This window comes from Euleptes europaea, chromosome 14 (assembly GCF_029931775.1).
Source record: "Euleptes europaea isolate rEulEur1 chromosome 14, rEulEur1.hap1, whole genome shotgun sequence".
Lineage (NCBI taxonomy): Eukaryota > Metazoa > Chordata > Lepidosauria > Squamata > Sphaerodactylidae > Euleptes > Euleptes europaea.
Genome location: NC_079325.1, coordinates 18,669,479 through 18,682,471, shown reverse-complemented (window position 1 = coordinate 18,682,471; position 12,993 = coordinate 18,669,479). Strand labels below are relative to the sequence as shown.

General features: G+C 47.8%; 1 protein-coding gene across 2 annotated transcripts in view; it reads left to right on the top strand.

Annotated features, from left to right (window-relative positions):
• Window positions 1-12,993, top strand: part of ZMIZ2 (zinc finger MIZ-type containing 2) — a 42,934-nt gene that overhangs the window by 24,568 nt on the left and 5,373 nt on the right. For both annotated transcript variants that reach the window (XM_056860466.1, XM_056860468.1), the window contains 7 exons: window positions 568-778; window positions 2,956-3,061; window positions 4,880-5,037; window positions 5,503-5,570; window positions 6,164-6,232; window positions 11,044-11,291; window positions 12,673-12,845. In XM_056860466.1, the coding sequence (XP_056716444.1) occupies window positions 568-778; window positions 2,956-3,061; window positions 4,880-5,037; window positions 5,503-5,570; window positions 6,164-6,232; window positions 11,044-11,291; window positions 12,673-12,845 (1,033 nt within the window). The remainder of the gene's footprint in view (window positions 1-567; window positions 779-2,955; window positions 3,062-4,879; window positions 5,038-5,502; window positions 5,571-6,163; window positions 6,233-11,043; window positions 11,292-12,672; window positions 12,846-12,993) is intronic.

Genomic DNA, 12,993 nt, shown 5'->3' with positions numbered 1-12,993 from the left:
ACAACATGTGTACTGTTTGGGCTGTATTTTTTTAGCATCCCTTCCTTTGCAGAGGAGAGTGGCACTGCTCAGCAGTAAGGCCACATGTGTTGAATGCAGAAGGTCCCAAGTGGAATCCCTGGATCTGAGATAGCAGGAGCTGGGGAAGGCTCTCTCTGAAACTCCAGGGAATCGCTACCAGTCAGCAGACAAGACTGAGGCAGATGAACCAATGGGCTGGCTTGGTGCAAGGCAGCAGCGAATGTACTATCCCAAGAGTAGCCATAGCCGGTTGAGAACCATCATCACAAAGTGAAAGTGACATGAAGGTCTGGGTTTGGCATTTTGAAGGATTAGAAGCCTTCATCTATTCCCTGACAACCAGGCCTTGGCCCGTCAGCCTTGGGGCATCAGTCTTGTTTGGGAAAACTGGGATATTCCCGCACGGAAGGCTGTTTCCTCCTCTCGGGAATGCCAAGCAGGAGCACTCCAAACATTTAGTGCCTCCCAACCGGCCCTGAATCCTTGCTCTTCAGCCTCTCCTCCTACACCCAGGCCTCTGTTCAGTTGTCCTTTCTCTTGTCCTAGGCCTGACTTGGAGCTGCAATTTAAATGCTACCATCACGAGGACCGACAAATGAATACCAACTGGCCGGCCTCAGTCCAGGTCAGCGTGAACGCCACACCCTTGACCATCGAGCGGGGAGACAACAAGACGTCGCACAAGCCCCTCTACCTAAAGCAGGTGTGCCAGCCTGGGAGGAACACCATCCAGATCACCGTCACCGCTTGCTGCTGTGTAAGTCAGTTCTTGGGCTCTGCCTATTTTTGAGTTGGCTGTCCTGGATAAAGCCTGAGGCTGTGCCACTGGGTTGATTCCTCCCCTTTTGGTTAATACAAAACATCCACCCAATGTCATCTTATCCAGTCCAATCCAACCAACCTTTATTGGCATATACCCAGAAACATAACACTACCCATGCACAAAATTCTCTGTCCATTCATTAAATACAGTTTAAAGTTTGGTCCTAGTTTTGAAAACCTCCATCAGAAATTCCGCCACCTTTAAAGTGAATTCAGGAATAGAATTATTCACTAAAAACCGGCATACAGAGGATTATTGGCTAGATTTCATTTTATCAAGCAAGAGTAGAATTATTTTCTTACGGGGGCCGTCATGCAGATATGTCCATAGCCCTGCTTTAAAAGCTCCTCCAGCCATGGTTGTATGAAATGCTAGACCGAAAAGGACAACTGCCCTTCAGAAAGAAAGAAAAAAATTTGCAGAATAAGTTACGCTAATTGGCTTCCAGCTGCTTATTTCGCACCAGTTATATATGGTATAGGATATATCTACTGACAATTTAAAAAACTAACTAACAAAAAGCCTGCCAGTGAAGGGGGGTGCACAAGGGGAAATGAAAGAAAAAATGAAGCCAAATACAAGCAGGGAAGTGCAGAAATCTCCATGTTCCCATCCCATCCACCCTCCCTAAACCTACTTTGAGTATGAACTTTTTGGAAAAAAACTGAGGTTGGGTTTGTTTAGTTTGGAGAAAAGAAGGTTGAGGGGAGACATGATAGCCATGTTTAAACATTTGAAGGGATGTCGTGTTGATGAGGGAACTAGCTTGTTCTCTGTCGCTTCAGAGACTAGGACACGGAGTAATGGATTTAAACTAAGAGAAAAGCGATTCCACCTAAACATTAGGAAGAACTTCCTGATGGTGAGGGCTGTTCGATGGTGGAATGCACTGCCTCGGAGGGTGGTGGAGTCCCTGTCTTTGGAGGTCTTTAAGCAGAGGCTGGATGGCCATCTGTCGGGAGTGCTTTGATTGTGGGATCCTGCATGGTGGGAGGAGGGTTGGGGTCACTGGGGATGTGGGGGGGAGGTAGTTGTTAATTTCTTGCCTCGAGCAGGGGGTTGGACTAGATGACCCTGGTGGTCCCTTCCAACTCTATGATTCTATGAGCTTTGGAGGAAGACGGTGAAGCTGGGGAAAACTCGGAAGATGGGCGACTGCACAATGATATTGTGTGGAAGTGCCCCTCCCAAATTGTTTCTGCTTGGGGATGGAGCAGAGCAGAGTCGCTGTCACCCCTCCGACAACTTCAGGCCTTTTTTGTTGATTATGCATGCCGTTTCCGACCATCAGAGGTTGCCTCGCTCTCCCCCTGCATTTCCCCGTGTTTTGCCTGCATTTTTAAATTCGAAATAAAACAGGTCCCTCAAAACACAGGGAAATGCAGGGGAAGAGCGAGGCAACCTCTGATGGTCGGAAACGGCATGCATAATCAACACAAAGACCCAAAGTCGTCAGAGGGGTGACAGCGAGTGAAACAGCCATGCATAAAATACCTAGTACTCATTTGCAGTGGGACCTTTCCCAGTTTGCACTGGGAGCGCTGCTGCAAAATGTACAGTAACTGTTAGCATTCTTATAGTGCTTTTTTCCTGAGTGCTACACATATATTCTTTCAGTAATCCTTACAATAACCCCAGTCAGTTGTCAGTATGACCACCCCAGTACTGCAGATTGAAGGGCTGAGACAACAAAAGAGTGACTTGTCAAGGGCCGCTCAGTGAGTTCACATTTCAAAGTGAGATTTGAATCAGGGACTTCCGAGCATATTCTCCTGGCTGCTGCACAAGCCCAGCTTTCAACGTGATGCAGGAAAGTCATCGGGGAAGGGTCACGGCTCAGCGGTAGAGCATCTGCTTGGCATGCTGAAGGTCCCAGGTTCAGTCCCTGGCATTGCCCATTAAAGGACCAGGCAGTAGGTGAAGTGAAAGACCTCTGCCTGAGACCCAGGGCAACTGAGTAGACAGTATTGACTTTGTTGGACCAAGGGTTCAATATAAGGCGGCTTCATGTCTTCATGTGATGGTTGAAGCAGAAGAGTAGCAGCTCACCTGCATGGGATCCTCCTTGGCCCAGGTAACCCCCCTCCTCTTCTTTTTCTTTTTTCTTGTAGTCTCACCTCTTTGTCCTGCAGCTGGTGCACAGGCCCTCCGTGCGGTCAGTTTTGCAAGGCTTGATAAAAAAGCGTTTGCTGCCGGCTGAGCACTGTATCACCAAAAGTAAGTATGCACCTATTTGCAGAATCTGTAAATTTGGGCTAGGCAGCCAGAATTCTCTTTCCAGACTCTTCAAGGAGGTGGTCTCTTCTCTGCATAGTAGGGGCTATGAGCTGATTTCTTCCAGGGCCTTCATGGCAGTAGAAATAAGTTAAGTGCATTGACAGGATAGCCTTGCAGCCCGTGAGTTCTTTCTGTTCCAGGGTGAATTTAATTTCTGCCTGAGGATGCTTTTGTTTTGGCGTTCTTTGATTTTCTTTACAACTTCCTGCTGTCAGTCCAAGTTGGGGGCTCAAGGCAGTTTATGTTCACACCACAAACTGCAAGCATGAAACACTTTAAAAGGGAGTATGGAGAAAACTACCACAGAAAGCAAGAAATTTAGCTGAGAGTCGGCAGCAGAGAATTCACAATTCAATTTAGCCATCCCAGACCCCTGTTCAACAAAAGATTTTGGCCAGCCTTTTAAAATTCTAAAAGTGAGCTGATCCGGCGGACTTCCCTAGCATTTTGTGCTGTTGTGGCATTTAATTAATTTATAAACTGTCATTTTTTGTAATAATTTTCAAGGGCCTGTTCCAGTGGGAACGCAAAGTAATGTCCAGAGCGTGAGGGAGCAGTGCAAGAGACCTGGGTTGCTTCTGCCCGGAGCTCTTCCTCTGCATTCCCTCCCCACTCCCCTCACTCCAGACTGCAGCAGTTCTTTTGGGGGCTTCTGCAGGACATCATGGGGCCATCCACCTTCCATGCTTTCCCTGACCCCACTTCATGTTTTCCCGATCCTGCTTTGATACAGTTGTTCCTGAAAGATCATACCTAAAGTAAATTTGGGGAAAGTGTGGACAGAACAAGATGCATTTCTGCCACATCCCTTGTGTCTGCTTGCCTGCACTCGGACTCAGCTCCCCACCCCTCCCCAAGCTCCAGAGCTGGAATACTTACATGGTCCATGGCCATCAGAGGGAGGGAAAGGCCCCAGGGAACAGGCTGCCTGCCTAAGGCAGGCAAGGGAATCTACAAAAGCCAGACAGCAGATGATTGAAGAGGAACACCTGGACCCAGGAAATGGGCAAGGCTGGGCCAGATCCGGGTGTAGGGCTGTTGGTTGAATGGGAAGGGGTGGGTGATCGGCTCTTCAGGAACACAAGGAGGCGGGAGTAAGACCAGGGAGAGAAATAAAAGGCAGGCTTCATAGTCCATCTGAGGAGGAAGGAAGTAGCACAACGCCAGAGAGGGATGCAGAGTGCTGTTCCAGGGGAGGAGAGGAGGGACCTGCGTTGCTCAGTCAGTGTCCTACCTGCCCCAGTTCTGAGGAGCTCCAATGCAGAAGGCATAACAGCAGAGACAGCAGAGAGGGCAATGCGGAAGGGGATGCTCACATTGCCATTCCCCCACACCACTTCCGGCAACATTTTTAAAATCAGTAATAGATGCATTGCCATGGCGTCCTTTTATTAACATAGTCGCTACTGGCTGCTTTTTTTAGGTGGGCAAAAAACACTCCAGTGGCCGTGGAGGGTTGGTGGCAGGCGCGAGGAGATTCTGCATGGACTGTTCATGTGTAGAAGTTCCATTGCAACTATGGAAGGTCTCTGCAAATGAGAGCAGAATGGGTTGTCGTCCTCGTAGGCTCTCTCTGGTGATGGGACCGGGGGCAAGGGAGGCTGGGCAGGCTCAAGATGGGATGGATCTCCAAGCGGCAGCCGAGAAATGCTACTCCCAGCAACCCTGGAAAACTGGTTCTGTCCTCAGTGATGCATGCTGGCTGCTTGTCCACCACATTTGCAGTTTGCAAACATCGTTTCCCTTTCCACACCGTAGTAAAGCGAAACTTCAGCAGCGGCACAATCCCTGGGACTCCTGGTCCCAATGGCGAAGATGGTGTGGAGCAGACGGCCATCAAGGTGTCTCTGAAGTGCCCCATCACTTTCCGGAGAATTCAGCTTCCTGCAAGAGGTCATGATTGCAGGCACATACAGGTGAGTCTCCAGTCACGGCCCCTCTTCCCATGTCTCTGCAGAGGCAGAATTACAGACATGCCTTATTGAGCCCTGCCAGCCACATTGGCATTTTTGATCTATTGCTTCTATCCCAGTTGTCCTCTGATGAGGACAGAGTAGCTTCAGTAACCTTCAGTACTTCAGTAACCTTCCATCCCAGTAACTTCAGTAACCTTCCATCCCAGTTGCTTCAGTAACCTTCCATCCCAGGCAGCTTATATATAGGGCTCACATTTACTTAATTTCAGCAGCAGAACCATGCCATCTGCCTTCAGATCATTCTCACTAACTGGAAGCCTGCCCTGAGGGTGCATTTTCTCCATTGATGCTGTAAGGCCAGACTTTCTGGCCCTCGTGCCCGAATTCTCCCTGCCATTGGGGGGACCCTGCAAATTCTGACAGCCCCTCTCCAGCTACATTGTCCCACTTTCTGTCTTTGTTCAGTGCTTCGACCTGGAGTCCTACTTGCAGCTGAATTGTGAAAGGGGGACATGGAGGTGTCCTGTTTGCAAGTGAGTATTCGTCATTGGGCACAAGGAGATGCTGGACCCCTGATTTTTAGACCTTCTGGGGGCCTCTGGTTGGCCCCTCGCATCCTTAAACAATTCATCTAGCAGCACAGGGGTTTAGCAGTCCACTTGCCAGCTGTGTAACTCTGGCACGGTGTCTCACGCTCCCTGCCCTTTGTTGTATCTGAGAAACTTCGGTAACAAGAATAAGAAGAGGAGTTGGTTTTTATACCCCACTTTTCTCTACCTTACAATCCCCTTCCCTTCCCCACAACAGACACCTTGTGAGGTAGGTGGGGCTGAGAGAGTCCAGAGAGAACTGTGACTGGCCCAAGGTCACCGAGCAGGCTTCAATGTGGAGGAGCAGGAAATCAAACCTGGTTCTCCAGATTAGAGTCCACCACTCTTAACCACTCTGCCACGCTGATTCTCAGTGCAATAACCTCAAGGGCATGTGTTCAGAGAGGGGAAAGTTATAAGAACTTACTGAGCATTGACAGTTGTATGTAGCCAGACTCTCGAAGAGAGTCCCCAGGTTGTAAATTTCCCTGCATGTTAACTGACTCCGCCTTTCCTCTTCTTTGCTTTATTCTCAGTAAAACAGCCTTGTTAGAGGGACTCGAGGTGGATCAATACATGTTGGGGATTCTGATCTATATTCAGAAGTAAGTCGTGTGGTTTATATATACTTTGGTTCTTGCGTTGGGTCTTGGTTGAGACCATGCTGTCTTCTCACCAGACACCTGCCCCACCTATACCCCTTCCTGACTGGGGTTCAGGCTTAGATGAAAACACTGTATTGAGAAGGAGCAGGGGAATCTCCTTTTAACAATATATTGTGAGCAGGATACGATTAAACCAACTATGATCGATTGGGCTCAAAATGTGGGACATGATATTGTTTTAAATAAATGGGAAAGACTATGGTCCAAAGATCTAAAAGGAATAAAAGCACAGTCAGTGCGAGAAAACATTTATAAAATGATGTATAGATGGTACTTAACACCCAAGAAAATTGCAAAGATTTATAAAACGATGTCCCCTACTTGTTGGAAATGTAATAAAGAAATTGGTTCCTTTTATCACATGTGGTGGACCTGTGACAAAGCCAAAGACTTCTGGGACATGATCTATAATGAATTGAGATTAATATTACAAAAGAATATACCCAAAACACCAGAAATGATGCTACTGAGTATGATTCCAGACGACTTAGCAATACAAAGAACTTTTTTGATTTATGCCACAACAGCTGCGAGACTGCTTTATGCAGCGAAATGGAAAGGGCTAGAAACTCCTGAGAAAAAAGACTGGATTGTTAAAATGTTTGAAGTGGCAGAAATAGCAAAACTCACAGCTATTCTAAATGAAGAAAATGACGTTCGGTTTTTGGGGGAATGGGGGGCGTGGATGCATTATTGTGAATATGAGTTAAAAATGGGAAGAATGGAAGAATACTTTCTAATCTGATCCAGAGGATTATTTCTGATTTTTTTTATAATGATTAAGTATAAGTATATTTACTAACAGACTATGGTTTTTTTTTCTATATATGGTATTGATAGCTTATTAAGATTAGATTACCTACGACGGGATGAACTTTTTATTAAGAGGCAGATAGAGGTGAAGGGGAAGTTAAAAAAACTTTTCCATTTCTCTTTTTTCTTTTTTATTATATGATATGGAACTATAACAACTTTAAGTTAGAATTGAAATTTGATATTGTTATAGATGTTGTTCAATGTAATGGAAAATTTCTAGTATAAAACCTAATAAAATTTATATATAAAAAAAAAAAAGAGAAGGAGCAGGGGAGAGCTCTCTAGAAACTGAGCAGCTGTGCGGAATCGAGATCAGAATTCGTGAACCCAGGGACTCAGTTCAGACATAACACAAAACTGTGCTTTCGTTCAGCTGAACTTAGCGTGATGATCCAAATGCAGCCAATCCGCTAACTATGGCTCGCTAGCATTTCTTCACATCATTGTTAGAAGTTGGTTTATTAACCAGTCTTTACTGGTTTCACGGGATGTGTGCCCACAGTGCTTGTTGCCCATCTCTGCAGCGCAGGCCAGGCTACCAGCTGGGTTTCGGTGAAAACAGCTGGGGAGAGAGCAAAGATGACAAAGCCAGTGTTTGTCAAGAGAAACCAGAGTCTGAACGGTCGTCTGCAAGCCAAATCCTGGTTTCATAGTATAGCCAAAGTTAAAATGGTTTCACAGTATGTCTGAACCACCCCAGTGAAACAGCGAAGGCCTGCCAGCTTTGAAAAGGGAGTGGGGGATGAAACCTCAGTGGCTGTGGGACTGGGGGTCCCTGGGGATTCTGATCCTTTTTATTTTGCTTCCAAGTGTTTCCGCCCTTTTTCCTACTTCAGACATTACCAAACGCTGCATCAGGAACCACCCGTGGCTCACAAAAGCCCTTGTTGGTGGTTTTGCAAGCAGCTGCCCTTGGGAACAGCGTGGGCCAGAAAGATAAATGTTAAGTTAGTGGATGGGACTGACAGATGAGCACCCCCACCCCACAAAAAAAAAAGTTTAAAATTGGTGAGAGGCACTGTGGTGCAGTAGAAAGAATCTTGGATCTTACCATCTGGATTTGAATCCCGAGTGAACTGGAAGAAGAAGAGTTGGTTTTTATATCACGACTTTTCTCTACCACTTAAGGAAGAATCAAACTGGCTTACAATCACCTTCCCTTCCCTTCCCCACAACAGACACCCTGTGAGGTAGGTGGGGCTGAGAGAGCTGTGACTAGCCCAAGGTCACCCAACTGGCTTCTCATGGAGGAGTGGCGAAACCAACCCGGTTCACCAGATTAGCATCCACCGCTCATGGGGAGGAGTGGGGAATCAAACCCAGTTCTCCAGATTAGAGTCCACCGCTCTTAACCACTACACCATGCTGGCTCAACTACTCAGCCCACTGGGCATTATTTTTAGCCTGATCTCTCGCAGAGTTTTGTTATATTCCCTCTGATCAGACAGATGCACCAGGCAGCCTCCGCGTTTACATGGCAATTCTGGGCAGGGGGACTCCATCCCACGGCCCTTGAAATCACTGGGCTCAGACTGGGCTAGTTCAGCATAGGACTGCACTCTCAGACACAACTGCACAAAACATGAAGACCACCCAAAAAAAAAAAAATCTCACAAAGTGAAAAAAGCGCAGTTGATTTACAGTATTATCAACGGAGGGCATAAGTGAGCTGATACTTTCAGAACATTTAAACAATCCCCCCCTTTGCTGGCTTTGCAATTCATATGGAGAGCTCTCTGAGCAGGACTTTTCCAGTCAAGCTGACTAGCACAGGAGGGCTTGTAGGATTCATGTGATATTAAATATGATTTGGAAGGCATTTTGTATACTGAAAGATACTACAGATGTTTTGATTCCCCTCTTCTCAATTTCTGCTGCCCACCTTTGCCAGTGAATTGTAACAAGCAAAGCATCTTCTGGGCATGGAGTAGAGAGGTCATTGGGGGTGAGGGGGGGATATAATTGTGAATTTCTTGCATTGTGCAGGGGGTTGGACTAGGTGAGCCTGGTGGTCCCTTCCAACTCTATGATTCTGTCTTCATCCCATTCATTGACACAGTCTCAAGCCCACATCCTGGCTCTCCTGCTTCCCACGAATGCCACCCCATCCTTTCCTTTGCCTCACAGTGAGGTGATTTTGAGTTTTCTCTCAGTCTCTGAGATCTGGCTAGCAGTATTACCAGCCACATCAACCAGCGCAGATGAGCCTTCCTGTCCTAGAATGCACAGCTGTTCAGCTAGCGTGCAGAACTTCCCTTCCGCCATTTGAGGGCCTGTCGCTCCAAATTTTCCCTGCCTGGAAAAAAAAAACCCAGCCTTGCATTACATAAACAAGAAGGAACCAGATCAAACATGCTGGGCATTGAGGCAGCAATGGCCTGGCCTTGGGGAGTCACCCGCTGCAGCATCCCCCATAGATCTAACACTACCAAGGACAAACCTTTGAGCAGAGAAAACCCAGCCCCATGCGAAGACTCTGCCAAAAGTTAGAGAGAGTGAAAGAGCAGTTGTTTACAGAAGGTCTTTATCTTGACATGGAAGTCCCTGACCTCCCATCAGCCTCTGGTTTTAGGTTATGGGGCCCTTCCTAAAGCCCAAAAGGCCAACTTAGAAAGAACCAAAAGCTTTTGATACCAGTTGCTCTTCTTCTCAGTTTAAGGAAACTTGTAAAGGGGGAGAGTTGGTCTCTGAAGTGGAGTGTTCAATCTCATAAAGAGACACAGTGTTCTGAGATTGGATCTCCTATTTTTAGGACAAGAGGAGCTCATTCCTCCCTTCTGTGGTTGCCCATGCAACTTGGCAAGCGTGCTGTGTCACTCACTTTGGATGTCCCCCCAAAAAATACCCTGGTATAGCTTAACTGACAGTGGTTAGTGTGATCTCCCAAATGTGAGCCTTTCGCCATCTATGCTTAGTTAGGGCCCATCAAACCAAGATTTGAAGCCATGGCTTGAAGTTAATTAAACCACAGGTCAGTAATCACAGAATGTGAAAGGATGACTTCATGTGATGTACAAATGGGGGGCTCCAGGCTCGTTCCATGGCACCATCTTCCCGACTGCAGAGGCGCCTGGCCAGAGCAATGGCAATTAAACCGGCATTTGTTGAGGCCATCCATAGTTCAAATGATTGACTGTGAGGCAAATCCTGGTTTCACAAACTCACAATTATTAAGATAAATCGTGGTTTTGCATTGTGTCTGAGCCAAGTACTGGGGCCAGCCTCCCACCCTGGGCCCCTTGTTCCATATTGCTGCTTGACACAATAACGGGGAAATGGGAGGTGGAGGGGGGAGGTCTTCAGCATTCTGCCAACATGTGACATCACTCTTGGCGCAAAACTGGAAGTGACACCATCGTGTTGGCATGATGCTGTAGGATTCGCCTCAAACTCTATGAGTGAATCCTACATCTTTGCAACAACACAATGTCACTTCCGATTTTGTGCTGGAAGTGATGGCATGCATTGGCACAATGCCAAAAGCAGTTTCCTGCCCCTCCTCCTCACATGCTCCCACTGGGTTGCCAGCCACAACTGCCAACCCTAGAACCAAGCCAGTGCACCCTGAAACAACTTCCAAGTGTGAGCACACATGGGCACAACCCCATGAAAGCACCAGATCAAGGAAAACGTGCCGGGTGGTTTCTGCTGGCTCCAGCAGCCTTACCCTGACCTGGATGGGCCAAGCTAAGCTGATCCTGTCAGATCTCAGCTGCTAAGCAGGGTCAGCCCTGGCTAGTATTTGGATGGGAGACCACCAAGCAATACCAGGGTCGCTATGCAGAGGCAGGCAATGGCAAACCACCTCTGAACATCTCTTGCCTTGAAAACCCTATGGGGTCACCATAAGTTGGCTGCGACTTGCCGACACTTTACACACACACCCCAGTGGCCTGAGGCCTCTTCTCTGACCAGCGCCTGTCTTCTCTGACCAGCTCCGATTACGAAGAGATCACTATCGACCCAACGTGCAGCTGGAAGCCCGTGCCCATCAAGCCTGACATCCACATCAAGGAGGAGCAGGACGGGCCTGTGCTGAAGCGCTGCCGCACCATGAGCCCCACCCACATGGTGATGCCCAACGTCATGGAGATGATTGCCGCCCTGGGACCCGGCCCGGCACCGTTTGTCCCCTTGCAGCCCCCATCTGCCGGCAGTGGAAGCAGCGACTACACCAGCCAAAGTGAGTCAGCCTCCGGGACGCGAAGGCTTCTTTATGGGGCACTGGCGAAGGCCTCTTGTTCCTGAAGGGAGCAGCCTCTCTTCAGAGGGAGTGTTGCCTTCTAAGAGGGTGGAATCTTTAGCTTGTGGGTCTTTTGCAGCTCCTGGATAGGATGTCTTTTCTGGAGTTGGCCTTTCAATTACCACTGATGCAGCCAGCATCAATACAGTTGTCATTTCCTTGTTGTCAGAACTTTAATGTATGTCCAGTGTACTCTTGCCCTGACCTGGATGGCCCAGGCTAGCCTGATCTCGTCAGATCTCAGAAGCTAAGCAGGGTCAGCCCTGGTTAGTATTTGGATGGGAGACCACCAAGGAATACCAGGGTTGCTGTGCAGAGGAAGGCACTGGCAAACCACCTCTGTTAGTCTCTTGCCATGAAAACCCCCAAAAGGGGTCACCATAAGTCGGCTGCGACTTGACGGCACTTTACACACACACAGTGTACTCTTACTATCCTCACTGGCCAGTGACAAGATATTAGGGATGTTTAGCTTGGGAAAAGGCTATTAAGGAGAGACATAGAGGTCTATAAAATTATGCATGGTTTGGAGAGAGTGGACAGGGAGAAGCTTTTCTCCCACTTTCACCAGACTAGAACACGGAGTCATCTGCTGAAGCTGGAGGTGAGAGATTCAAAACTGATAAAAGGAAGTATTTATTCACACATCACATACCGTAGTTAAATTGTGGAACTCCCTGCCCCAGGATGTGGTGATGTCTGCCAACTTGGAAGGCTTTAAGAAGGGAGTGGACATGTTCATGGAGGAGAGGGCTATTCATGGCTACTAGTAAAAATGGATAGTAGTCATGATGCATGCCTAGTCTCCAGGATCAGAGGAGCATGCCAAATATATTAGGTTCTGTGGAACACAGGCAGGACGGTGCTGCTGCAGTCATCTTGTTTGTGGGCTTCCTAGAGGCACCAGGTTGGCCACTGTGTGAACAGACTGCTTGACTTGATGGACCTTGGTCTGATCCAGCATGGCTTTTCATATGTTCTTATGTAGGCATAGCCACAAAACTGACATGGTGTCTGGCAACTCGGCAAATGCAGAAGCCCGCTTCTAGTAGCGATGCGGAGTCCCCTGCTGCTTAGCAATAGAAAGAAGTATGAACCATTTTGAAAGGAATTCTGTGCTTCCTTTAAGGGGTTAAAAAGTGGGGCAGCGTCCTCCGTCAGCATGAAAAAGTAGTTTCTCTAATGTCCCTGCCCCTCTCCCATGTCCAAACACCCTTTTAGTCTTCTGCCTTTGCACTATATAGTGGGAGAATTAACTTTGCTGTAAACTGCACCTTGGGGTTGTTCTTGTTGCTAAAGTTGATCTGGATTTATTTTGCAGGTTCAAGCTTTTCTGGCCCTGGAACATTCCCAGATTCATTCCCCGCTGTGAACCCCAGCACCCCAACGTTAAACGAATTCAACCCAGGGCCTCCCCCGATCTCCTACCAGTCAGACATTCCCAGCAGCTTGCTGACTTCTGAAAAGCCACCTGCTCCCTCCATCACTGGACAGGTCAGTAAGAAGCTCCACTAGGAGTGGAAGAGAGGGTGGGGAAGAGAAGAGCGGGCATGTGTCTACGCCAGCTGTTCTTTCCTGGATCTCTACCCTGCAGCCGCCTGTAACTGTCCCACCCTCTCAACTTTTCTGGATGTACCTGGAA